This window comes from Fusarium oxysporum, chromosome 7 (assembly GCF_000149955.1).
Source record: "Fusarium oxysporum f. sp. lycopersici 4287 chromosome 7, whole genome shotgun sequence".
NCBI lineage: Eukaryota > Fungi > Ascomycota > Sordariomycetes > Hypocreales > Nectriaceae > Fusarium > Fusarium oxysporum.
The window spans coordinates 1,153,661-1,175,266 of record NC_030992.1 but is presented as its reverse complement, the minus strand read 5'-3'; the positions used below and the strand labels follow the sequence as shown (position 1 = coordinate 1,175,266).

The 21,606-nt window shown below is 48.6% G+C and overlaps 10 protein-coding genes and 1 non-coding gene across 13 annotated transcripts; 5 read left to right on the top strand and 6 right to left on the bottom strand.

Moving 5' to 3' along the window:
• Positions 1-1,646: 1,646 nt before the first annotated feature.
• FOXG_05088 (dynactin 5) lies at positions 1,647-2,286 on the top strand (the record flags this gene model as incomplete). The annotated part of the gene is made up of 2 exons (XM_018383196.1): positions 1,647-1,685; positions 1,735-2,286. 2 exons carry the CDS (start codon positions 1,647-1,649, stop codon positions 2,284-2,286), a joined length of 591 nt encoding a protein of 196 aa, XP_018240080.1.
• A 706-nt stretch (positions 2,287-2,992) lies between these two features.
• Positions 2,993-4,287, top strand: FOXG_05087 (uncharacterized protein; the record flags this gene model as incomplete). Its single annotated transcript, XM_018383195.1, has 2 exons — positions 2,993-3,433; positions 3,479-4,287. 2 exons carry the CDS (start codon positions 2,993-2,995, stop codon positions 4,091-4,093), a joined length of 1,056 nt encoding a protein of 351 aa, XP_018240079.1. The 3' UTR covers positions 4,094-4,287.
• A 563-nt stretch (positions 4,288-4,850) lies between these two features.
• FOXG_05086 (uncharacterized protein) lies at positions 4,851-6,403 on the bottom strand. Its single transcript, XM_018383194.1, has one exon. The coding sequence runs from the start codon at positions 6,049-6,051 to the stop codon at positions 5,497-5,499; it is 555 nt and encodes a 184-aa protein (XP_018240078.1). The 5' UTR covers positions 6,052-6,403; the 3' UTR covers positions 4,851-5,496.
• A 537-nt stretch (positions 6,404-6,940) lies between these two features.
• FOXG_05085 (methionyl aminopeptidase) lies at positions 6,941-8,989 on the bottom strand. Its single transcript, XM_018383193.1, has 4 exons — positions 8,678-8,989; positions 7,451-8,589; positions 7,315-7,401; positions 6,941-7,264 (listed from the first exon to the last, which is right to left on the bottom strand). Exons 1-4 carry the CDS (start codon positions 8,718-8,720, stop codon positions 7,208-7,210), a joined length of 1,326 nt encoding a protein of 441 aa, XP_018240077.1. The 5' UTR covers positions 8,721-8,989; the 3' UTR covers positions 6,941-7,207.
• Positions 8,990-9,074: 85 nt separating this feature from the next.
• FOXG_05084 (uncharacterized protein) lies at positions 9,075-12,216 on the top strand. Of its 2 annotated transcripts, XM_018383192.1 has the most exons (3): positions 9,425-9,462; positions 9,522-10,343; positions 10,402-12,170. In XM_018383192.1, exons 2-3 carry the CDS (start codon positions 9,906-9,908, stop codon positions 11,080-11,082), a joined length of 1,119 nt encoding a protein of 372 aa, XP_018240076.1. In that variant the 5' UTR covers positions 9,425-9,462; positions 9,522-9,905; the 3' UTR covers positions 11,083-12,170. The 2 variants fall into 2 exon arrangements, with proteins under 2 accessions (XP_018240075.1, XP_018240076.1); XM_018383191.1 differs by having other exon boundaries at positions 9,075-10,343; positions 10,402-12,216.
• FOXG_05083 (uncharacterized protein) lies at positions 10,473-12,318 on the bottom strand. 2 transcript variants are annotated; one of them, XM_018383189.1, is made up of 3 exons: positions 12,096-12,318; positions 11,946-11,975; positions 10,473-11,897 (listed from the first exon to the last, which is right to left on the bottom strand). In XM_018383189.1, the coding sequence occupies exons 1-3, from the start codon at positions 12,169-12,171 to the stop codon at positions 11,293-11,295; spliced, it is 711 nt and encodes a 236-aa protein (XP_018240073.1). In that variant the 5' UTR covers positions 12,172-12,318; the 3' UTR covers positions 10,473-11,292. The 2 variants fall into 2 exon arrangements, with proteins under 2 accessions (XP_018240073.1, XP_018240074.1); XM_018383190.1 differs by having other exon boundaries at positions 11,245-11,897; positions 11,946-12,258.
• Positions 12,319-12,718: 400 nt separating this feature from the next.
• On the top strand, positions 12,719-13,566 carry FOXG_05082 (uncharacterized protein). The gene is made up of 2 exons (XM_018383188.1): positions 12,719-12,957; positions 13,006-13,566. Exons 1-2 carry the CDS (start codon positions 12,799-12,801, stop codon positions 13,225-13,227), a joined length of 381 nt encoding a protein of 126 aa, XP_018240072.1. The 5' UTR covers positions 12,719-12,798; the 3' UTR covers positions 13,228-13,566.
• On the bottom strand, positions 13,258-15,323 carry FOXG_05081 (uncharacterized protein; the record flags this gene model as incomplete). Its single annotated transcript, XM_018383187.1, has 4 exons — positions 13,258-14,682; positions 14,740-14,828; positions 14,877-15,136; positions 15,279-15,323. The coding sequence occupies 4 exons, from the start codon at positions 15,321-15,323 to the stop codon at positions 13,511-13,513; spliced, it is 1,566 nt and encodes a 521-aa protein (XP_018240071.1). The 3' UTR covers positions 13,258-13,510.
• A 971-nt stretch (positions 15,324-16,294) lies between these two features.
• FOXG_05080 (uncharacterized protein) lies at positions 16,295-17,695 on the bottom strand. Its single transcript, XM_018383186.1, has 4 exons — positions 17,315-17,695; positions 17,113-17,266; positions 16,734-17,063; positions 16,295-16,680 (listed from the first exon to the last, which is right to left on the bottom strand). Exons 1-4 carry the CDS (start codon positions 17,570-17,572, stop codon positions 16,427-16,429), a joined length of 996 nt encoding a protein of 331 aa, XP_018240070.1. The 5' UTR covers positions 17,573-17,695; the 3' UTR covers positions 16,295-16,426.
• Positions 17,696-18,281: 586 nt separating this feature from the next.
• Positions 18,282-18,372, top strand: FOXG_18983. The gene has a single exon. It is a non-coding gene; the product is annotated as a tRNA-Pro (tRNA).
• A 403-nt stretch (positions 18,373-18,775) lies between these two features.
• Positions 18,776-20,505, bottom strand: FOXG_05079 (uncharacterized protein; the record flags this gene model as incomplete). Its single annotated transcript, XM_018383185.1, has 2 exons — positions 18,776-19,717; positions 19,821-20,505. 2 exons carry the CDS (start codon positions 20,503-20,505, stop codon positions 19,089-19,091), a joined length of 1,314 nt encoding a protein of 437 aa, XP_018240069.1. The 3' UTR covers positions 18,776-19,088.
• Positions 20,506-21,606: the final 1,101 nt, after the last annotated feature.

Below are 21,606 nucleotides of genomic sequence, written 5' to 3'. Positions count from 1 at the left end.
AGAGTCTGAGATGTCAGAAGAGGAATGAATAGGAAATGGCTAAAATGGTTAATTAAGAGAGCGTTTGATGTTTACGGTTTGGTTTGGTTTTGTCTTCATCCTCTATTACTACCATAACGACAAGAGGATCAGTCGCTGTCGATGAAACGCAGATTCACCCACCGTCGTCTGAACTTGTAACCTCTCAGGTATCAACTCTTGTAATCCTTGGCTCAGATCGGACAGAGCATCTTCCGCCCTGCGCCCCGCGGGCCAAGACGGTAAGTTATCGTCTACGTAGTATGTGTATGCTACTAAGACAAGGACACGATGTTATAAGCGGGAAGGGCAAGGATGCAAGAATCGTAAGAGAACAAACATAGCTATCCAATATTATAAGCAAGGTCCGGGTTCAGGTCCGGGGTCAACCACCTGCATCTAGAATGTGGTATTCGAGCATGTACGGACAACGAGTAATGTAGGAGATACGGAGTAGGATCTAGGGAGGAATCTAATAGTTTCTACAAGTCTCACCTGAAGATGAGAAACTTGGACAAAAAGTAAAAAATAATAAATAAAATATGAGAAATCTGAGAAGCCATCTAATTTATCTCAAACATCGGGCCCTGGCAGTTTCAGCTATGTTCTAGTGTACGCTACTGCACGAAACGATCGAGTCACTTTATAACTCATTTCCACTGCATCTCCCTCACATGAATTCGTATTTAAAAAATTAAAATTAAAATCCAATATTTCGAAAATGCAACATGGAGATAGATAGTTGAGAATACAGAAAGAGAGACGAGAATAGAGAAGAATTGGGGAAATTAACCGCTCACAACCGCTCTGAGAGTTATAAGTGGTTCATTCGGCGCACCCTTCTCTTGGCTTGCGGCACGGGAAGAACTGCACTTTTTTAGCGGGAGGTTGGAGTCCGTTTCCTTTTATCGTATACAAACTAAACTGTTTGCGTTTAGTTCAAAGGATTCTCAATTCCTTAGCTTACGGTTAGCTTATGGTCAGAGTATCATTGGCTATCCAATTCGAGGAGTTGAGTTGAGAGGTTGGTGTAGGACAAGACTCAATCGGACCAAGTGTGGGAATTACAGCAATCTTGTGACACACTCTGGATGTTTGTTATATGCAGGTAGTAAAATATGGAGATGCTTGATGAGGTGTTGGTTGGTAATCTACTGATTGCGGTTGGCAAATGTATCGCTTGTTGGGTTTATCAGTTGTTGGTCATGACGGCGCTTGGAAGGCCAAGGTAGGTAGGTATTCAATGTTTGCTCTAACGTCTTTCAAGGCTCAGCAAGGCTTTCTTTGTTCTGAAATAGCATCATGTTGGTAAGATTGTTGCCAGCTCATTACCAACAGTACCTCGTTAGTAGTTTTCTCATTCGACAGCAAATTAGATTCTGTTACACAGCATATCATATGATTCGATAATTACAACATCTATTTACTTGGTACGCGTTGCCTTGCGTTGCCGTGCCTTGGCTTTACTGCATCTAATTGAGGCCCCCGTCGCCTGCGTAAATGCGGCCCCACTTGTCCATGACATCGGCCTAGCGACCGCCAAAACAACTCCAACACCGCCCGATCTCTCCTCCATCTCCGTCTCCGCCTCCGCTCCGGCCCTCCACCGGCTTCAAGAACCGCCCAACATGTCTCGCCGACCTCCCAAAGGCGAGTACATCGAGACCGTAAGCTACTCTGCGACCTCCGAATCACTCGATGCTAACGCTGTTATAGGACACAGGTAACAAGGTCGCACGCAAAGCTGTCCTTGTCGGTACTCAGAACATCATGCTCGGCGGCAAAACCGTCATCCAACCTGAAGTCATGATCCGCGGTGATCTCGCTCGGACAGCCACATCGTCATCCTCTGGTAGCTCGCCAGCGAACAACACAGCCGTCGCCATAGGCCGATACTGCTTCTTAGCTCGAGGTGTCCTGCTGCGTCCACCAGGCCGCATATACAAGGGCGCTTTTACATACATGCCACTGCGCATAGGAGACCACGTCTTTGTTGGCCAAGGGACAGTAGTGCAAGCTGCAGCTGTGGGAAACCATGTGCAGATCGGAAAGGGGTGTACGATCGGAGAGTTTGCTATTTTAAAGGACTACGTCAAAGTGTTGGATGGGACGGTTGTGCCGCCGAGCATGGTCATTCCGAGCTTTTCTATCGTTGCGGGACAGCCGGCTAAGGTTATTGGGGAGATTCCCGAGGGAGGTTATGATGAGTTTGAGCTGAGGGATATGTACAAGACGGTGGGAAATAATCCCCATCCTCCAGCGTCATGAGAGTATCGCGACCGGCCACGGGTCGGTGTGAAATCAGCAGAGAGGAACATATGCGCTATACGTTAGGAGGCGACGAGTTTGGTACAAATTAGGACATGGCGGAATGGGTCATATCACAAAGCGAGATCATCATCCACAGCACATACCTACGACTCTACGGCACTCAGGACGACGCGGATGATGCACCAGGCAGGGTTCTTTCCTGAGGTTCAGCGATTATTGGAACAAAGGAACCTATCGCCATTCTGTTGACCTTGATGGCTAAAGCTAGGCTCCCAAAAGACTGCCTGGAGAACCCTGAGCATACAGACAGACGGGGTGATATTTGAAGGAGGATTAAGTTAGTTATTTAGATAAATGTCAATGATACCCTTTTATGCGTATTCCTTTATTGCCGATATGTTTCATCTCCTATTGTTTCTACGCTCCGCTTTCGCTCTGATCGAACGTCATCTGACCTACAATCAACAATAGAGAACCATATGCCGTAACCACGACGATACTGTTTGAACGTGGCAATGCCTCTATTGTCCGTCTGCAGTGCTTGGTCTTCACTCTTCTGCCCCGTTTTCTTATCCTCTCGCACATAAATTTACGCGACTCTCCCTCCACCTCCCATCATCAATTCGATCCAGACACATATCTCAGCCAGATCCCTTCGTTCTCTAACAATCACTCAGAATCACGACATCATCGACCATCAATCATGTCTCCCCCAGAGCTCCCCTCCAAGCTCGTCACCGTCCCCTGGTCCGAGGGCCTCAACGTCGAGGCCTACTCGCGCAGGTCCGAGCCATCCCCAGGCCCATTCGCTCTAACCGTCCCTCACGCTATCATCCGAAACACTCACCTCTATAACCAGCTCCGCTACGCTAAAGAACTCGACAACCGATCCCTCAAGGACGTCATCGGTCCACTCTGCGAGGAGATCGCGCAGTATCAGAAGCAAGACAGCAATGAGATGTATGGTCTCTCCAAGACCATCGTCATCAAGTATGGCGAGACTTCTCTCCGCGTCATCCGTCGTATGTGGGACCTCAGCCTTGTCTACAACTCTCGGCCTGAGATTCCTGGCGACATTCCTCTTGTCTTCGCTCAGGGTACTTGGTCTGGTACTCTCTGCGACACTGTTCTGTACCGTATGCATGTCCGTCTACTTCGCAACCAGCTCAACAATGCTCTCGCCGCTTAGTATGCCGAGGACTTCAAGATTGCGAACCACAACCAGTTCATGAACGGCGCCTACATCACCAATGTTCTTACTCAAGATCACCGCGACCGAGTCGAGCGCGCCGCCGAAGAACGTGAGGTTCTGTCCGCTGTGTGGCAGGAAGTGACTGGGAACTCTAAGCCCAAATTCTCTATCTCTACGTCCCTTGGCATGACAAAGGAGTCTGCCCTAGAGCTCTGCATCGAGACTGTCGAAACTTTCCACGAGACTCTTGATAGAATCTCGGATGACAAGGAGTATGAACTTCATAAAGGGGATACAGAAGAGATTCACCACCATCAGGCCCGTCAACTGCTGCACATTGCAGCCCGGGCTGCTGCCAACTGGGAATCTCGACAGCCTGGATCTTCAGACAATGTTCTGTCTGTGTACTGTGAGGATATGCTCCGGCGCCGTAGGAACAAGATCCGCAAGCAGAATGCGGAACTGCGGCAGCAGCTTGAGGCGATTCTAGGAGATACTCGTGGAGGACAGGTCGGGATGGGGAGCGATGGTGAGAGTGAATATGACAGTGATGATGAGTCTGAGGAGTCTGATGATTCTGATCTTCCTATGTTTGATCACTACGACAACTAGGGAAACTCACTCTTCTAAGGGTTCTTGATCTTGTTGTCTCATTTGTATTACACATCACCAAAGAGTGATCCATTTCTTGACAGGGGATCAATATCGAAGTTCAACAAAATACTTCTCACAGGGATTTGAGAGCAAATGGCAAAGAACAGAGTATAGGTCTGGGATTGGGGCAGACCAGTGCAAATTGCATTCAGTTGCTATATCATCTAGATGGCAACACTGGCTAGCGAACTCTCATGGGTTTCATAGTATATTGCGAAATTGAACAACTTCGGCCTACGTGCCAGGACCAACAAATAGTATTGTGTCATCAAAAGTAGTTTTCTCTCAGCATGGTGCGGTTCTTTGACTTGGTCAGAAGTTTTACTTCCCCATGAGGGCTGGCTATGTAAAGTTAATCATCCTCATCAGGCGCAATTCTTTAACGCCTCTGATATCATGACAGCGACTTGAGAACCGAGAATTAGGCAATTTAGTGATCATTGAGCATGAACATCGTGATATCTCATTCACCTCTATTAAGCCCCAAGCCTCAGAATTTGTATGGACTGAACTTCATGACGCTCAGGAACTTCTCATAAAGTTATTTACTATACTCGGACCAACACCAAATTCCGTCTTTGTTCTGCAAGCCACACCCAATTCAAAAAGTTATAGAATTTCATCCAAGCCCAATCTAATCATAGAACAAAACATTGGCTTCCGACAATCCCATCTTTAAACTTCCCTAGTCACCCACCCCCTCAAACCGGCCGCTGCGGGGAAAGAAGGGTCACGAACCACCGATGCTCGGCCGGATGGGAACGGAGAGATAAAGGTGTGAGCCATTCGGCACTAGAAATAGCGAATGCCGGGCAAAGGCCGTTGAGAAGCGATCAAGTGTGGGTGAGTGCATATGGTGTGTGAGATCGCTTCAGCCGAAGCGGCTATGTTAGTACCAAGGTTAAGAAGTAGTATTGTATAATCATCACTGTGGGTGGAATAGCAGTTTATAGTAATAGGTTTCATGATTAAGTATTCTAATCAGTGACTCTATCAAGAAGCCCGTTCTAGGCGATGAACCCGAGGCAATTCCTCGGGGTCCATGTGCTCTCGACTGTCTAATAGACCGGGGGTATAGTCCGAACAACTCCAAAACGCAAGGCATTGATGTAATGAGATGTATCATGCCGAAATGAGCAAAATCCTCTTTTTGTGTACAACTTTTGAACAACCTTCTAAACGCCAATAAAATGCTGCAAGTGTCATCTACTCCTCTTTTTTAATATCGCGCGCCCGTCTTTTATGCCGTGTCGTCGTTAAATAGTGTAGCGGTGAGTAGTGGAGATTGGTGTCGTGTGCAACCCTTGGAGATAAGGTATTGCGGGTCGGAGATAAGGCGTGATTCATACGTGATGGTAAACTCATAGAATCTGGCGCGCCTTCTCCTCGGCGAAAGCCTTGCGGCTCATCATCAGAACGCGCTCGAAGCCCTCACGGCCCTTGACAGCGTTCTCACGGAAGCGAGACACCATGGTGTCCTCGATGCTGTTCTTAATTCGCTGCCAGCCACCGCAGAGAGCAGTGATGTTGGCGTTCTGGATGAACTGTGTTTGGTGGTCGCCGAGGGGCTTGTATACGACCTCCTCCTGAACGTTGACGAGGTTGCTCCATGTCAAGTTCTGGCTAACCATGGTGACGGTCTTGTTGATGGGGTCGACGTAGCTAGCCTCATACATGAAGCTCTCGTCGCCAGTACCACCGATGATGGTCTTGATCCAATCGGGCACGGTTTGCTTGCAGGTGATCAGACGCTCGGTGCGAAGGATACCGGTCGCGGGGTCGACTTCGCGGGAGAGGGTGTCGACGGCAATGACATGCTCAGACTTGTTGTTCCAGGGGCCGTACTTTGTCCAGTTTGCTGTGGACACCTCGTCCCAGGAGTAGTTGTATGTGACCTTGTTGCTGAAGACCTTCATTTTGATTGATGAAGGCTCGTTGAGGTTTGTCGCAGGTGGTTGTGGAAGTTAGAAGTTGCTCGCGTGGGAGTCAGAAACTTTTTTTTTTTTCGGGTGTAGAAGCTAAAAGCTTTTCAAAGAAAGAAGAAACTCGTTCTTGTGAAGAGTCAAAAAATCAAAGATGTAAAAGAAAGTAGACGCCTTCCTTATTATATCAGTCGCAGAAAACGAAGATATACAAGATGCTCCAGTGGCGATGGAGAGTGACGGAAGTGAGGGTAAAGATGAGCGCTGGACGGAGATGGATGGCGATGCGGCCTTTTTAATTGGGGACACCGCCCTGACTCCTCCTTCTACGGGCCTCTAAGAAAAAAATATTCCATGTGAAGGAGGGTACTCGCTATCGCCGGCCATCGGCTCTGGGCCCGAGCACATCCGCGTTCAGCCACTAAACCCGATACGACACAGAGCTAACCCTACACGGCAAAGCCTCTCGATCGCGATAAAGCCTCGGGATATTGAGATGCGGTGATTGGCTCGGTCTGCAGGAGGAGGTCGGAGCTCGATTTCTGGTCTCGTGCATTGCTGGAAGAGCGAGTGTGCCACAGAGTGGCGAGTGCGTCAATGATGGGGAAAAACCGGAGAACGATGAAGCTAAGCGTTGGTGATCAAACGTCAAGCATTGGTCAACTTGTCACTGTGAGGCTCGATATGGGGAAGGGATTAACGCGGGTGAGAAGATCAAATTTCAAGGGTCTTGGTCTGTGGAATGTACAAGAATCGATACAGAAACTCAAAATAGCATCAGTCATTTTCTGTGGTATTCCAAGATTAGATAGATCGATCGATCATCTTGCAGCCGTCAAAATGGGCAGTTGATTGCATTGGGGGTCATAACTACGCAATTTGTCAACGTAGCAATGCATAACCTGCCAGGTTCTTGCATAATGATGTTGTCGGTATTCAGGCTATTGGCCGCTGTAATGCTGCATCATTTATGCCATAAACCAATCTACAAGTCTTCATACGTAGTTGGCTATGCCATAATGCCATATATTCCTAACGTAAATCATATTTTGTGTTTATTTACATAGTCAAACTTGTTCGTGTCGAAAGAGGAGAGTCATATTTCAGAGTCCATCTCACAATCCGCTCCATGACATAGTAGTAGATCCGTCTAGTAGTCATCTCCACGGCTGATGACCTCCTTCACGGTGGGTCGAATCAGAATGGTCTAGGATCTGTTAGTCACTATCACCAGCTGCACATCAATGATTCACTTACATGCTCAAACTGAGCAGTGTACGAGCCCTTCTTGTCACACAAGGGCGGGTACGCTTCGACGATACCAGCATTGACCAGGTTGTTGAGCTTTAAACTGTTAGCAATAGTTCTTCTCCCTGTGAATTCCGATACATACTCCAAGTAGATACTTGTCCTGGCCAAGACGGTCCAGATATCGACGGCAGAACGGCAGAGTGCCAAAGTTCTTGTTAATCACGTTGAGCAGCGACTTGGCCGAGCTCAAACGGAGATCGACGTGCTGCGAGTCTCCTCGCTTAGCATAGTGCGACGTCTCCATATCGTCACGGACGTATCCGTTGCCAGTGCTTCCAAAGGTCTCAATGGCAAAGACATCGCCTTCCTCCATCTTGGTCTGATCGTTACTCTTGACAATGGGTACGGCCTTGGTTCCGTGGATGCTGTAGGGCAAAATGTTGTGGCCTGTGAGGTTGCGAATACTCTTGACGGGGTAGGTGGTTCCGTCGATCTCAACCTCGAAGCTCTCCATAGTCTCCTGGATGACACCACCAATTTCACCGACGCGGGCATCGATGCCGGCCTCGCGAATACCAGCGTTAGTGGCCTCCTGGACGGCCTTGAGAAGGTTGTCGTACTTGTTGTCGAAAGACATAGTAAAGGCAGAGTCGACAATACGGCCGTTGACGTGGACACCGAAATCGACCTTCATGACATCCTCCTGCTGGAGAACCATCTTGTTACCGGCATTGGGAGTGTAATGCGCGGCGCAATGGTTGAGACTAAGACCACAAGGGAAACCCATACCAGCCTTGATGCTGTCACCCTCCTCAAGTCCAGCGTGTCCAGTAAGAGCACGAACACCATCCTCAATGCCCTCAGCGATCTGAGTCAAGGTCTGTCCGGGCTTGACATTCTTCTGAGTCCACTGTCGAACCTGGCGATGGATCTCGGCTGCCTCACGGTAGTCGGCCAAGAAGTCGCTGTTCAGGTTATCGAGATGGCGCTTCTCCTCATCGGTAGTTCGGTAGTTGTTCTCGTCCTTGTATTCAACCTCCTCTCCGTGGGGATAGGACTTGTTAGGGAACAACTGGCTGACCTGGACTCGAGGAGGGTCGCTCTGGCTGGTAGGGTTCTTCTTCTTCTTCTTGGGCTTTCTCTTCTTCTTCTTTTTGGCGGCTCCCTCGGCGGGAGCGGTGCCGTTGGCTTCGTCTTCGGAATCATCTTCGCCGTGATCGTCTCCGGCAGCGTCGGTCTTTGATTGTGTGTTTGCGCCGGGCTTCTGAGAGCCATCGGCCACTGCGGGGCAACCGTCATCAGTATTTTTGGCTCAGGCATTTTCACATGATAGTTCACCACTGAGTAGACCGTATACAAAGGAACTTACCGTTGAGCTCCTTGAGAGCTTCAGTGGGGACTTGAGCTGCCATCTTGGCTAACTGCGCATGAGTGAGAGCTGCAAAAAAAGAGAGAATTTGGTGGGAGGGTTGGATGAGTGGGAAGATGTCACACCCCACCAAGATTTTGACTTCTATCGACAGAAATACTTGGACGGACTTGGCTCTCGATGGGGACAAGCATTTCTGTCTGGTCTAGTCCCCGCTGACAGATTTTTGACATGACGAAAGTGGATTGGACATCCATGCCAATGATACGCGAGGCGGTTAATTGTCAGAGAACGACTCAGGCCTCGAATATGGATTGGACCATAATTGATACTGTTGGTGTTTATAAATAGCGCTCGGGCTGTCGTAATCGGCAATTACTTACAACCCATGCCTTTACCAAACATCGAACTCTTAGTATATCTTGTGACGACCTGTTGGATATAAACGATGGTTTATGATCCATGTTACTACATGGCTTGGTTTCACAGCACTATATTGGCGTTGTAGATGCGGTACTGCCCGATTTTATGCTGTGACGTTTGCCATGGCTGTCAAGTGTGTTTCAGTGAATTCAGAAGCACTTCTGTTCCTGTGATAAGACGCTGATCTTTTCTCACGCCGCGACCCTGCAGTACCCAATTTGTACTAAAAGACCTTTAGAATCACTAACAAGTTATTTCTCAATACACTTACTCAGAATGGAGATATTTTTCATGCCTTCAGTCGGTACAAGGTGGACGGTTTCACAACACCTCCAGGGTATCCAATCCCCTGGCAGTCCAATGTATGACCTCACAAGCAGCCAAAAATCAAGCTAAAACTTACCCTGCCGCTGAAATTCAGGGCATCGTCAGCCAAACAAGGGTAGCCACCAGGTCATAAGTCAGTTTGCCGCTTCATGGACAAGAAACCCGACCCGACCTAAAACGCCACGTCTCCCCCCTTTTCTCAGAACCAGGAATATCGTGATAACTTCATAAAACCTTCCTCTTCACGAATCTAAGCCACTGTCATTCCGTTTACGTTTACGACGCAGCGAAACTCCTTCTCCACTGCGGCCGGCCCCTTATAAGCTGGAGACCGTTCTGTTAGCGGCGCCACTCACGGGCCGCTTGTATGCCCCTCTGCGATTGGGTTCCCTCACTTAATTAAGCTCAACTTCCACTGCAACCTTGGTCTTTCACGACTCGCGATATCTCTTAGTTTTTGAAGATCTCCTGGACCAACATGACGGACAACCATATTGAGGCTAAAGCCTCAACCACCACGAAATCTCCCATTGAGCGCAAGCCCGTGGGAGGCATCCCTCCTGAGAGTCCTTCCGTCGAACGAGCCCCGACTCTTCCTCCACGACCAGCGCAAGACTCTGACGAAAAGACCTCTGAAGCTCTAAAATGCGATACTTGCTCTGTACCTAGAAAAGCTGGTTCTACAAGAAGCAAGTCTCCTCCTACACCGATCAAGGTCGACAAGACGCAGCCCGAAGACTTTGAAGGCGAACTTGCGACGAATAACGACTTACCCTCTGCCGAAACCCTCAACAAGATCGAAAACTACATTGTTCTCGACAGACACGGAAAATCGCACCCCTTCAAGACCCTTTACACTGGTAGCAACGTTGCACGACGCGTGCTCATCATCTTTGTTAGACATTTCTTCTGTGGCGTATGTCGTGACCCCTTCGTCTCGTGGTCGTTTCATGTTACTGATATTGTCCCTCTAGAACTGCCAAGAGTTTCTGCGCTCTTTGTCCGAGGCTATTACTCCCGAAGCTCTCTTGCGACTACCAGTGAGCACATTCATTGCGGTTATTGGGTGTGGTGATCCTGCGCTCATTGATATGTATGTCAATGAGACAGGATGTCGCTTTCCTGTATATACCGATCCGACAAGGTCCCTTTTCGACGCCCTTGGCATGTCCAAAACGCTGCAACTAGGCACCAAGCCAGCCTACATGCGCCGAAGCATGATGCACAGCATTGTAGGCAGCATAGTCCAAGGAGTGAAGCAAATACCAACTGGAAACGTTCTCAAGATGGGTGATCAGCGTCAAGTTGGCGGCGAGTTCCTCTTCGAACCGCGAGACATCCTCACACCCGTCTCAACACCACGAGACGAAAAGGCGAAGCCTATTAGCGCATTCGAAGAAGCAGAAGAACGAGGCCCAGACCACGATGGAAACGAGGAGAAGAGAGTTACATGGTGCCATCGAATGAAGACGACGCGCGATCACGCTGAGATTCCTGAGCTCATTGAAGTGCTGGGTCTAGACCAGACCGCTACTGCTGGACGGGATGTGAGTCGTGGCTCGATCACCTCAGCGCGCAAGGGCAAGGGACATAGCATGGCGCAAGAGATTCGCAAGCTGAGCGCGGAACGATCTAGAACATCGAACGAAACATGATGCGACTGCCAACTGAGTGGGCCACTCGATTTGAGCGAATTTGAGCATTGCTGGTTCTTATTACAGCGTTGGAGTAGGGTTTGGTTATATTGGCATAGCTTGCGTTTTGGAAAGACTACGATGATATGGTTAGAGAGACTTAGAAGAGATATCCTTTGACACTGGCCGATAGAATGCACAAAGTATTTATTATTTCTCTATTCAGGTCTTCTATTCATGGACCCAACTTCCGTCTTCTCGACTTTGGATCACCTCGTCTACTTTAAGTTTAAAGTCAATGATCTCTTTACCATTGACAAGATCGTTCTCCATGGCCCTTCTATCTCCCTCTTCCAGATCCTTCACAATGCCTGCTCTTACATGCCTCTCCCTAAGCCTCCTCCTCGCAACCTCAAAGTCCACCTCAACGAACCACACCTCATCCAGAAGCTTCGCCGCATCTCGCCAGACATCTTGATCTAGCGCAAGGTAGTTCCCCTCAAGTACAACAACACGATGCTCCGGCTTGACGACAATATCGTCATCTCGAGGATCTTTCAGCGCATGATCAAAGGATGGCGCAAGAATTGGCTCTGATGAAATTGGTCTCTTGGAGAGTGCTTGGACAAGGGTGAGGAACTTGGGCGCATCGAAGGTAAAGGCTGCGCCGCGGCGGAAATGGGCTGTATCGGGGTCTGGCATGGCGGAGAGAGCGGCGCGGGTGAGATGGAAGCCGTCCATGGGAACGAATGTTGCTGGAGGAGGAGAGGAGGGATCTGAAGAGGAGGCGCGGGCATTGATTCGATTGGTAATGATTTGTGAGAAGGTCGTTTTGCCTGAAGAGTTGTGAGTGCCGAGGCTTGAAGTTGAGTGGGTTTACTGACCTGAGCCGGGGATACCAGCAACGCCGATCACTAAGAGTGTTAACCAGATAATCCATTTGTTCCGGTGAGAAGTATCTCGATATAGAGAAGGGTGACGTCTCAGCTCATGAGAGCTCTATTGAAAGAAGATGAGTGTTGACGGGTACTCACATAATCTCTTGTCCTTTGGCGTTTCCTCATACTTCTTCCACGCCTTCTCGACAAGCCTTTCAACCTGGCTCTCCATATTTGCGAATTATGTTGTAAAATGAGAATGAAATGAGTTGAAGAAGTGACCAAGAGCTTGAATGTCTTTGGAATATGCCCCGCGTCGAGACCTTGCCCCACGTCGTTACATCACAGCTATCCACCCCTGTAAATCCATGGATTGATAGCAGCAGTACTTCACAATCAGGTGTAACTTATCTCATACTTATTCACCATTACTCAGACCAAGGGACGCTATATATGTGACGTTAGGGGAGGCAATAAAACTTAGGACATTAAATTATAAATGATAAAAGGATTCAGGTAAGTTAGCCTAAATTTAGAGGCCTCTTTGATAAGTGTATTTCAACGTCGTCTTTTTCTTGCTCCTCGGGGACGAGGTCTATACCCATCTTATTTACAAGACGAGAAATCATACCCAGACGCACAGCATGAGGCTTAATACTCCGTAGTGACCTTCATATTAACAAGGAACTCAAATCTGAAACTACCTATACAGAGATTCAATCAACAACCGTCAAGTAGTCAAGGCCTTTGCCATCCAACCATTACACATCAGATCCAAGTGGGTCCTATCATCGACCCAAAAACTCAGTCTCTACTTTCCTTCCTTCATCGTCATTCACAGCCAAAAGTAAACCACAAAATGGATGAAGAAGATCCCCTCGCCAACTTCGCCTTCGCAGATGTATCTTCAGATGAAGCCGATGAAGCAGAGGCGACAAAGTCCCGCCGCACAGGACAGTCAGAAGAAGCTTGGCGAGTAGTCCAGAAGGAGTACAACGCAAAGGTTGAGAACGGCGATGTAAGTGAACCTTGGCGTAAATAGGGATATCTACTGACCTGGGAAAAGATTTACCAGAAAGTTAAGCTCCCACTTGGCCCTGACGCCACCAAGATGGACATTCAGGAGGTTATCCATGCCGTTGAAGAACACTACTTCTTTCACCGTTATAGAGAAGCTGAGCAACTTGCTGCCGACGCCTTGAAGGATGGCCAAGGACTTGACCGTGACTCTAGACAGTTGCTGGAAACATATAAAGACAGATGTCACGAGAAAAACGAACAATTATAAACATATTCACACAACCAGCAGTGAAAAGGATCCAGACAGCTTGCTTAATTACGCTGGGTACGCTGGGACTATCTCAATTTCTACAAACATGCATTAGTCGCTTCCATTGCCTGTAGATAGGCCAATCTCCAAAATTACCCTTGAAAGCACTTGTTGGAGAACCTTCATTGCAGCAAATGCCCCAACTACCAGGCCCAAAAGAGAGATCCTCTACACCAAATTAAGTCACAGCCTTCCCCAAGCTTTCTGTTCTCGTACATAGCATAGCATAGCGGCATCAGTCTCAGTACTTGATCGGGCCGGTGAAGTTGCCATGGTATGCCGCCGGCTTTTTGGCGAAACGTGAAGCACCCAAGCCCTTAGGCATACCGACCACAGAGCGGTTGGTTGAATCCTCCACCTGCTTCGAATCCTCCGCCTGCTCGGCGGTTGCACCACCAAGACCCTTGGCATTGCCATTCACAGGGGTTTCGATTGCCATGGTATCTCCGAGGCCCGAAGCAAATTCACGGGAGACCAACTTGCAACCCACGTTGAACATGGAACGAATGATGGCCAGGATATCCTCTCGCACTTTCTCGTCGCACTCATGCAGGAAACCGTGGCTGAGAGCCTGTTCGAGGATTTCATACTCGATCCCATTCATAGTCTCACCGGAGTGGTTCCCCAGGGCAGCGAATTGCTCCAGAACCTGGCGTAACAACTGACTCAGCTGTATGGTCTCATGCCCCACGCTGGGAATGTTGTTGTTAGCTGCTGTTCCCCAATCGTCATCCGCCATGATAAGGGGCTCTTGATCCGCAGTGGGTGCCTGTTGAGATGGATCATTGAGGACGGGAATGGAAGTATCGGATGCCGTGCTTGCAATGGGGCTGGAGGCCATTAAGAGGTCGCCGTCTTCCTCTGCCTTGTTGCTTTCCTCGGTATTGTCAGCAACCTGAGACTCGCCGATGTCTTGTTCCTTTTGTTGATCCAACAGAGCATTCTGGAGCTTGAACAGGTTAATCTTGAAACCTTGCGCGTCGCCAACTGTAGCAAATCGAAGCTTCTCGGAGAAGGGCCTAGTTTTCACCTTGATGGTACAAAAGACGCCGTCAATGACAGGTTGCTCGAGTTCAAGAGCATTGTGGATTCGAACGCCCTTAGAGTCGTTTTGAATCTCCAAAATGCCGTCATTATCTGCATCTCGGATCTTGATGGCGACATTTGTGACGATACTAAGTGCCTCAGCCTTCCCTGAAACAAGGTGGCACTGTTTTCTGTACACGAGGCGCTCCGATGCAATAAGATCCCGGTCGTCCTCATTCTTCTTTTTCGCGACCAAAGGTGTACAAGAGGTGCCGTTTACAGAAGCAGCGTTCGCAGTGGTAGAGCTGCCATTGTGAATAGCATTAGGCGGAGGCTGTTGACGATTAGTTCGAGTAGCTGTCTCCGTAGGTGGCGGGCCCCATGTCGCTATGGCCATATTAACATTGTAACGCTCAATTATGCTTGACACACAAGGCTTCTAACCAGGTGTTGTGGGTTTGAACTGAACGCGAGTTCCCCGAGACTGATATGAGGAGAACGTTCCGCGGGAAGCAGGGATAGCTGGAGCAACTCTGTCGAAGGTGTTAGAAGAACTCAACGTTGTAGGCAGAAAGACTTACCTGTCAACTGTAATGTTCGGAAGTCTCTTTCTTGTCTGGCCTTTTGCCCAAGGTCGTGAATCTTCGAGCTCAAGGCCTTCCATACTTTGGGACTCTCCATCGTTGATCTTGGCAGCCCATTTGTTCTCGAGAACAGCCTTTGTAGTATCCGAATAGTGGTTGGTTCCATTGTTTCCGCTTGGGGCATACGTTGGGCGATCTGGTCTTCTCGCTTGATGGCTCAGAGGAAGTTCTTCCTGGCGAAAGCGAGAGAGGTCGGCCTACCAGGATTTGTCAGTTATAGCGTCGCCATATGGCTTGGAGAAGATGATAAAATGGTGCACCAACAGCGAAAGCAGTTTCGGGAAAGGGATTGTATGCAAAAAAGACCCCGATGATGTGAAGGGACCAAGGAAGTCTTACCATTGTGGCCGCCTTGACGGCATCTGGGTCAATACTGTTGCTCATTCTGACGAACGTGAACAGAACGGGTTGGAATGTGTTATAGAAGGGTGATGAAGAGCGCGTATTTATTTCCCCGTAGCGCTTGATGTGATGGGCGCGCGAAAGAACTAAGAAGTGTTGAGGGATAGTAAAAAGAGGACGAAGGGCAAAGACTCTATTTGAGTCAAAGAGAGGATTTATTATGAAGCTCCAAGGGAAGGGAAGGAAAGGTGCAGCCTCGCTCCTCCCCTCCGCTGTCGTGCGATGCTCGGGGCAACCACGAAGAGGAAGAGGCGAGAGGTAAATACCCGAAGAACTGTCAAGGTTTGACAGAGAAAGCGGGATGGAAGTAAGGTGTAACAGAAGGGAAATAGAAGATGGAGGACTAAACAATCTTTGAATGAAGAGCTATGTTGCTCGTTGCTGTGGAAAATTGTTGAAGGAAAGAAGAGAGAAGGCGAGAAGTGGGTGCGGATGCAATTTATACCTAGGCACGGAAGTGTAGCTAGGCTATGAGTCTCTGCAGCAGCAGAAAAAGCTGAAGAGCTTTAGGGAAGCCACACAGTGAAATGGCCCAAACTTTTGGAAGCTTAGGGATCGTTAATTACTAAAATGATCTAAGTGTAGGGGCCCGAGGCGAGTGAGTCTTCGTGCAGGGGAGGCCATTCATACCTGCAGGTGCTTGCTTGCCCACTGGGCTGCTATATGTGCCCGGGTGATGCTCAAGTGATGCGGCTTGACCAACCTGCTTCTCCTATCCATTCCCACATCTCCCTCCCAGATTCCTGGCCCGGTATATGCATGATCCATCTTTGTTCTCCTTTCGCTCCTTCAATGATAACGTTCCACCAGATGCACCGACCCTTACGGATCATCCTGACGGGAAGCTGCAGCTCGCTTCCTTAACTTCATCTACCAAGCAAGGATGCATCAAAGAATGCGTCATGGCCGCACTGGTGTGATAGGCCAACAAGACATAAGGTATCGACAAATGATGAACATTAACTTTAAGCAACAGCACAAACTACCTATGGTCAAAGACTGATAACGGACTATTGCAGATCAAGGATTGAGCTCTCCTGAATCAAACCGCGTTCCATTCTATCCAAAAGCATCGTTGCCGACGATCAAGAAGCGAAATACTTCTCCCAGAATCCCTCAAGAGTCATCAACTTAGCACCGCCCGACTGTTCCTTAGCCTCAGCCGCCTTCGCCTTCAGCTCAGCAGCAGGGCTCAAATCATTAGGAACTCCATAGTACAAGCCGCCAGAGTACTGACAGAAACCGAACATGTCCTTGACAGTCTCAAAGGATTGGTCGCCGTAAGTCTCCATGGTCTTCCAGTTCTCGATGGGCACGAATCGAGCCTTGTTTCCTGTCACTGACAAGTCGTTAGCTAGGAGAACTCAGCAGCTGGAACCACATGGCGCTTACCTTTTTCAAATTCGGAAACAAGCTTCTCAGCTGTCTCGCTGGCGCTGATACCTTGGACAAGACGCCCGTTGTACTTCTTGGGATCGAGGAAGATGCCATGAACAAGATCACCATAGTCATCTCCAATCGAAATGAAGGGAATCTCTTCATTGCCGCCCCAGCGCGGAACATGGAGGGTGAGGTACCTCTCCTCATCAGTAGTGAAAGGGAAGCCGCCCAATGCTGGGGCAAAATCTTCCACAAGATGATTCTCCATGTACCAGCCTGGGCTGACAACGTTGACAGTCTCAAACCCCTTGCGCTTTGCATGTTCTCCAACAGCATGCTTCACTGCATTGAATCAGTTTGGAGATGTGAAGTGGAAGAGAAGATAGCATACTATCGAAAGCCTTGCTGGGAACCGCCCCTCCAGTGGTTTCAGAGGCAGAGGCCATACCGCTATACACAAAGTGACGGACTCCTGCCTCAGAGGCCGCATCCACGAGGCTCTTACCGATATCAAGTTCGGTAGGTCCACCTTCTTGGTTCATTGACTGCAACTGTGTCAGAGGAGAATCAAAATACTAATCTTGGTAGCTTACAGGATCATCCGAGTTTGTGTTGGCAAAGACTCCCCAGCTGCCCCTAAAAGCTTCAATCACCTCTTCCTTGACCAGACCGTCAGCCTTGACGACCTCAACGCCATGCTCAGCGAGAGCCTTGGCCTTTTCGGAATCAGGATTGCGAGTGATTCCTCGGATCTTGAAGGATTGGGACTTGTTCTGAAGCAAGGACTGCACCACACTGCCGCCCTGAGAGCCAGTGGCACCAAAGACAGTAATGAGCTTGGGAGAAGACATCCTTTTGATTTAATAGGAGGAATAAGGGTATGATTCAAATATTGCGTCTTATGATTGAGTGTTGATGATTTGAAAGCTGATGATAAGACATTTTTCGTCTTCACAGATACGACCACTCTTATATAGCTGAACGATACCCTCAATATCAAAACCCAACTCCGCAGTTCACGATGCAATTGTCGTCACAATTTTGTGAATAAGTGATCTCGGGGCACGCGGCCACCGTAAGAGTCGGCGATTGAAGATATTGATTACTCCGACGGTCCATTTCCAGCAGTTGTGATATCGAATTGACCAACCAGAGGCCAGCAGGCTGGAATTGGAGTTTCTCATCATTTGTCTTGGCACTACTTTGCGGCTGTGGCTTGCACGACACCCACTTTGTGCGGTGTTGGTAGGGAGTGGATGTGATTATTAATTCCGCTCCAAATACTGCCATGGGAGATTCTTGCGGAGGAGCGGACTTGCACAGATGGGCTGAAGACTGATCTGATGATTATTATCTAATGAATACTGAGGGCTGAACATCCCATGATAGTATCTGAATGACCGACCTCTGCTGTTTTTCAATTGCTGACCACCCTGTCTCAATAGCTCAGACATGATTATTCTACAAAGGTCGCTCAATTCTATCGAGGTTCTGGTCTTAGACCACATTATTGACCCTGCCGTTCATCAACAGCAGCGCCAAATGTTCTGCTCCAACACTGGTCTGGTGGTCTAGTGGTATGATTCTCGCTTAGGGAAAACCCTACAGCATAGCTTGCGAGAGGTCCCGGGTTCAATCCCCGGCCAGACCCTTTCTATTGCACTTTTTGATCTTTAGTAAATCAACTCAATGGTTCTTTTTGCATTAGCGCTCTCCTTGATGGCTGTTCTAAACCTGAGAATGTTAGTGTTGCAGAGTGGTTCGTGACACTTTGATCTTAAAGAAGTATATTAGTAGAGGTGCAAGAAAGAAAACTTAAGATCTTGATCTTACGTGATAAATAAACTTAGGTAAGTTCCTATAAACTTAGGAGGTTTTTTATAAAGTTTGTTTTATTACTCAGAATCAAGGACCCGGGTTTTCTTACTCCCAGAGAAGGGGGTAGCGATGTCTGAGAGCAAATATCCGATCATCTTTTGCGTGTTAAAGGCGAGTGTTAGCTCAATCGCCTGAATTATGCACTCGAGTTACGCAGCTCCCGCGTTCAAAGCCAATGGATGCTCGAGTGTTCATTCAGTATACTGTTCGGCCTACCACGAAGTAACGAGCAAGTGAATGAATACAGCATCCACTACCCTAACTTATCACCATGTGTAAATAGACACACAGCGATATAAGTAAGAAATAACATAGTAATTAGTTTACTCCTTTACACCTATCAATAACATCTAGCGCAACCGACCAAGCCCTAGATACACCCGTCTCTCGCCCAACTCCACAGCCGAAAAGGAACATTGATCCCAGCGGAACGATAACTACTAAGAAGAGAATACAAGACAACATATAGCAGCCGTCAAAGCCTACGGCCTATCTCTGACGTGAGTTATCAGGCAGTTCCCATCGCTGAACACTCTCATGAGGCGTGTACGCATTCGCTGAGTTGATATAGCCTGAGAGCTCAGGAGGCCGTGCCTCACCGGACATTTCCACACGAGCATCACGACCATCCATCTCCAAGTTTGGCCTCCATCCTTCACCCGACATCTCATGTTGTCCTGCGACTTGAATAGGCGGACTGGGTGTCATGTTAGGAAAAGGGTGAACTTCACGCCCAGAAAGTTCACGTTGAACGCCGATACCGGATAACTCATTGGTCTTGGACAAAGAAGAAACAGAAGAGATTGTTGAAGCGCCGACGGGCTTTCTTGGTAAAGTGTCCCTCCTCTCAGGTGTTGAAGGGGATACGGAGGCCACGACAGCAGGACCGCCGCCAGTTGTAACTTCGCTGAGCGGTTGAGTAGTATGGGGGTATTGTGCTTTTTGTTGATTTCTTCGCCTAATGAACAACCAAGCAAACAAGCCAGCAGCGATAACTACCACTGGTACAGCGATACCAACGCCAATCTTGACAACAGAGGTGCCGCCATCCTCGTTCTTGGATGATGCTGGGGACCCGTCCGAGTTGACCCAGTAAGTGGAAGTTGCTTCGACGATTACTAGTGACCAGAATGTTTAGCAAGAACTCTCGATAGGGTACGCACAGGAACAGTACCTGAAGCAACAGCAAAGGCACCATCACCATGAGCAGCAGGAACTTACCCTGCGTCCTCGAAGCACCATCCTCTGCCGTCTGCGTGACAATGGTCATGTGAGTTGAAGTCCCGTCACCACCCGAGTTGGCAGTTCGACTGGGCCTCGCATCACTGCCACCACCGCTCTCTGCAGTAGGTTCATTCGTCGGCTCCTCTGTAGCTTCAGCAGGGTTGTACCACTCAGTAGCACCAGGCTGTGTGAAGCCTGCACCCATACAGTACGAAGCGTAGTAGGATTGCATGGAAGTCAAGTCTCGAGAACGATCACCAGCTGAGCATAACGAGGTGGCACACTTGGACATAAAGCCATCAGCCTTGTTGGCAGATGCAGCGGCGGTAGCGCAGTAGCAGTTGTTATCATAGGGGTCATCACAGCCCATAGCCCTGCCCATATCGGACAAAAGGGTGTAGTAGAGACATTTGCTGATACATGTGTGGCCAACGTTGTCGAGGTTGGCACTGATGGTCACACTTTCGAAGTCTGCTGAGAGGGCGAGGGGGAGAGAGAGGAGAAGGACTGAGAAAATTCGAGACATAGTTGCTGGTGTTGCTCCAACTAGAGACTGTGGGAGGACGTGCAAGTGGAAACAATGGGCCCCGACTTGACTGACAGAACGAAAACTTGCTCCCACAACTGACAACAGGGCATCAACTCTATAAGAGACCACAACAGTTCTGAATAGAACCCCCATCTTACGGCATATCTTTACACCGTATCTCAACTATTCTCGTCCCTGCTTGCCCTCGGGAACTGGCCTAGCTAACTTGAGGAGATCTGCATCGAAGCCATACACGCCAATGCATGTCCGTTTATGTTTATGCCAGGGGCGGCCCATTTCTATTGGTTCTTTTGAAAAGACAAAGCTCTGATAGGGCCAGAGACTGCACGAGCTGAATAGAGTTGGAGGGTATATGTGTAGTCACGATGGAAGATGAAACCGCCATGTCTGCAAGGTGCCTCAGTAAGTGGGAGGATGTTTGAGTGGCATTTAGGGCCGGCAGTGGAAACTCAGGCAGGATGTAAGGGATATCTGTGAAAATACATAGTAAATAGGCCTTCCAGTGAAGCCTTCTCTATCATTAATCGGCGAAATGTGAGTGTTGAAGATGTCGACTCTCGAAGAGAAGACTCAAGAGAGCAGAATTGGACAAACAACTTGCATGTCTGCCGAACAACCATTGGATAATACGGTGACAACGTTCATATCTGGTGCGGAAGAGGTTATCTGGCACAAGGATCAGGCATGCTAGAAGTTCAGCCGCAGTCAACAAGGGACGGACCGAAACCGCATTGTATTGGTTGACGAGAGGGTCTCTGAAACCTCTCGTGACCAAGGCACCCTGGCTAATTTAAGTGTTTTCCAAAGCTTGCATTAGCTTATTGCCTACGGAGTAGCTGATCAGTTGTTCGTTACGGGATATTCGTATATTGGGCGGGAATTGATCGCCTGGACGTCAAAAGGAGGGCGCATCGGCATTTAATAACAGGCTGTTGTTACTACTTGGCAACGCTGCCCGGCGAGGATAACTAAATTTCACTTCATTTTGAGAAATTCCATTGTTGATTAACTGAATGGTCATTATTCAGATTTGAGTTGGCTATTTACATGTACCTTACGTCTTTTTTCGCTGGAGACGACACTGGATTAAGAATTAAGCTTAAACTTCCCCGCACCATAACGTTAGAACCTGTCCTGCCTGTACAATTGTGGCCTGTCTAAGATACTCAGTGTGATACCTTTCTTCTCGACATTACCTTTTCTAGCCTCACTCTCGAACCTCTTTGAATCGAT

Bases quoted from the DNA above. Each gene is read 5' to 3' on its own strand.
- FOXG_05080 (XM_018383186.1), bottom strand. From the start codon at position 17,572: ATGTCTTCTCCCAAGCTCATTACTGTCTTTGGTGCCACTGGCTCTCAG. The intron at 17,267-17,314 runs GTAAGCTACCAA...ACACAGTTGCAG, and splicing joins ACACAAACTCGGATGATCCT to TCAATGAACCAAGAAGGTGG. The intron at 17,064-17,112 runs GTATGCTATCTT...GATTCAATGCAG, and splicing joins TCCCAGCAAGGCTTTCGATA to TGAAGCATGCTGTTGGAGAA.
- FOXG_05083 (XM_018383189.1), bottom strand. From the start codon at position 12,171: ATGGAGAGCCAGGTTGAAAGGCTTGTCGAGAAGGCGTGGAAGAAGTAT. The intron at 11,976-12,095 runs GTGAGTACCCGT...TAACACTCTTAG, and splicing joins GCCAAAGGACAAGAGATTAT to TGATCGGCGTTGCTGGTATC. The intron at 11,898-11,945 runs GTCAGTAAACCC...ACAACTCTTCAG, and splicing joins TGCTGGTATCCCCGGCTCAG to GCAAAACGACCTTCTCACAA.
- FOXG_05082 (XM_018383188.1), top strand. From the start codon at position 12,799: ATGGATGAAGAAGATCCCCTCGCCAACTTCGCCTTCGCAGATGTATCT. The intron at 12,958-13,005 runs GTAAGTGAACCT...ACCTGGGAAAAG, and splicing joins CAAAGGTTGAGAACGGCGAT to ATTTACCAGAAAGTTAAGCT.
- FOXG_05086 (XM_018383194.1), bottom strand. From the start codon at position 6,051: ATGAAGGTCTTCAGCAACAAGGTCACATACAACTACTCCTGGGACGAG.
- FOXG_05085 (XM_018383193.1), bottom strand. From the start codon at position 8,720: ATGGCAGCTCAAGTCCCCACTGAAGCTCTCAAGGAGCTCAACG. The intron at 8,590-8,677 runs GTAAGTTCCTTT...GTTGCCCCGCAG, and splicing joins AGCTCTCAAGGAGCTCAACG to TGGCCGATGGCTCTCAGAAG. The intron at 7,402-7,450 runs GTATGTATCGGA...AACAGTTTAAAG, and splicing joins AGGACAAGTATCTACTTGGA to CTCAACAACCTGGTCAATGC.
- FOXG_05084 (XM_018383191.1), top strand. From the start codon at position 9,906: ATGACGGACAACCATATTGAGGCTAAAGCCTCAACCACCACGAAATCT. The intron at 10,344-10,401 runs GTATGTCGTGAC...TTGTCCCTCTAG, and splicing joins TTAGACATTTCTTCTGTGGC to AACTGCCAAGAGTTTCTGCG.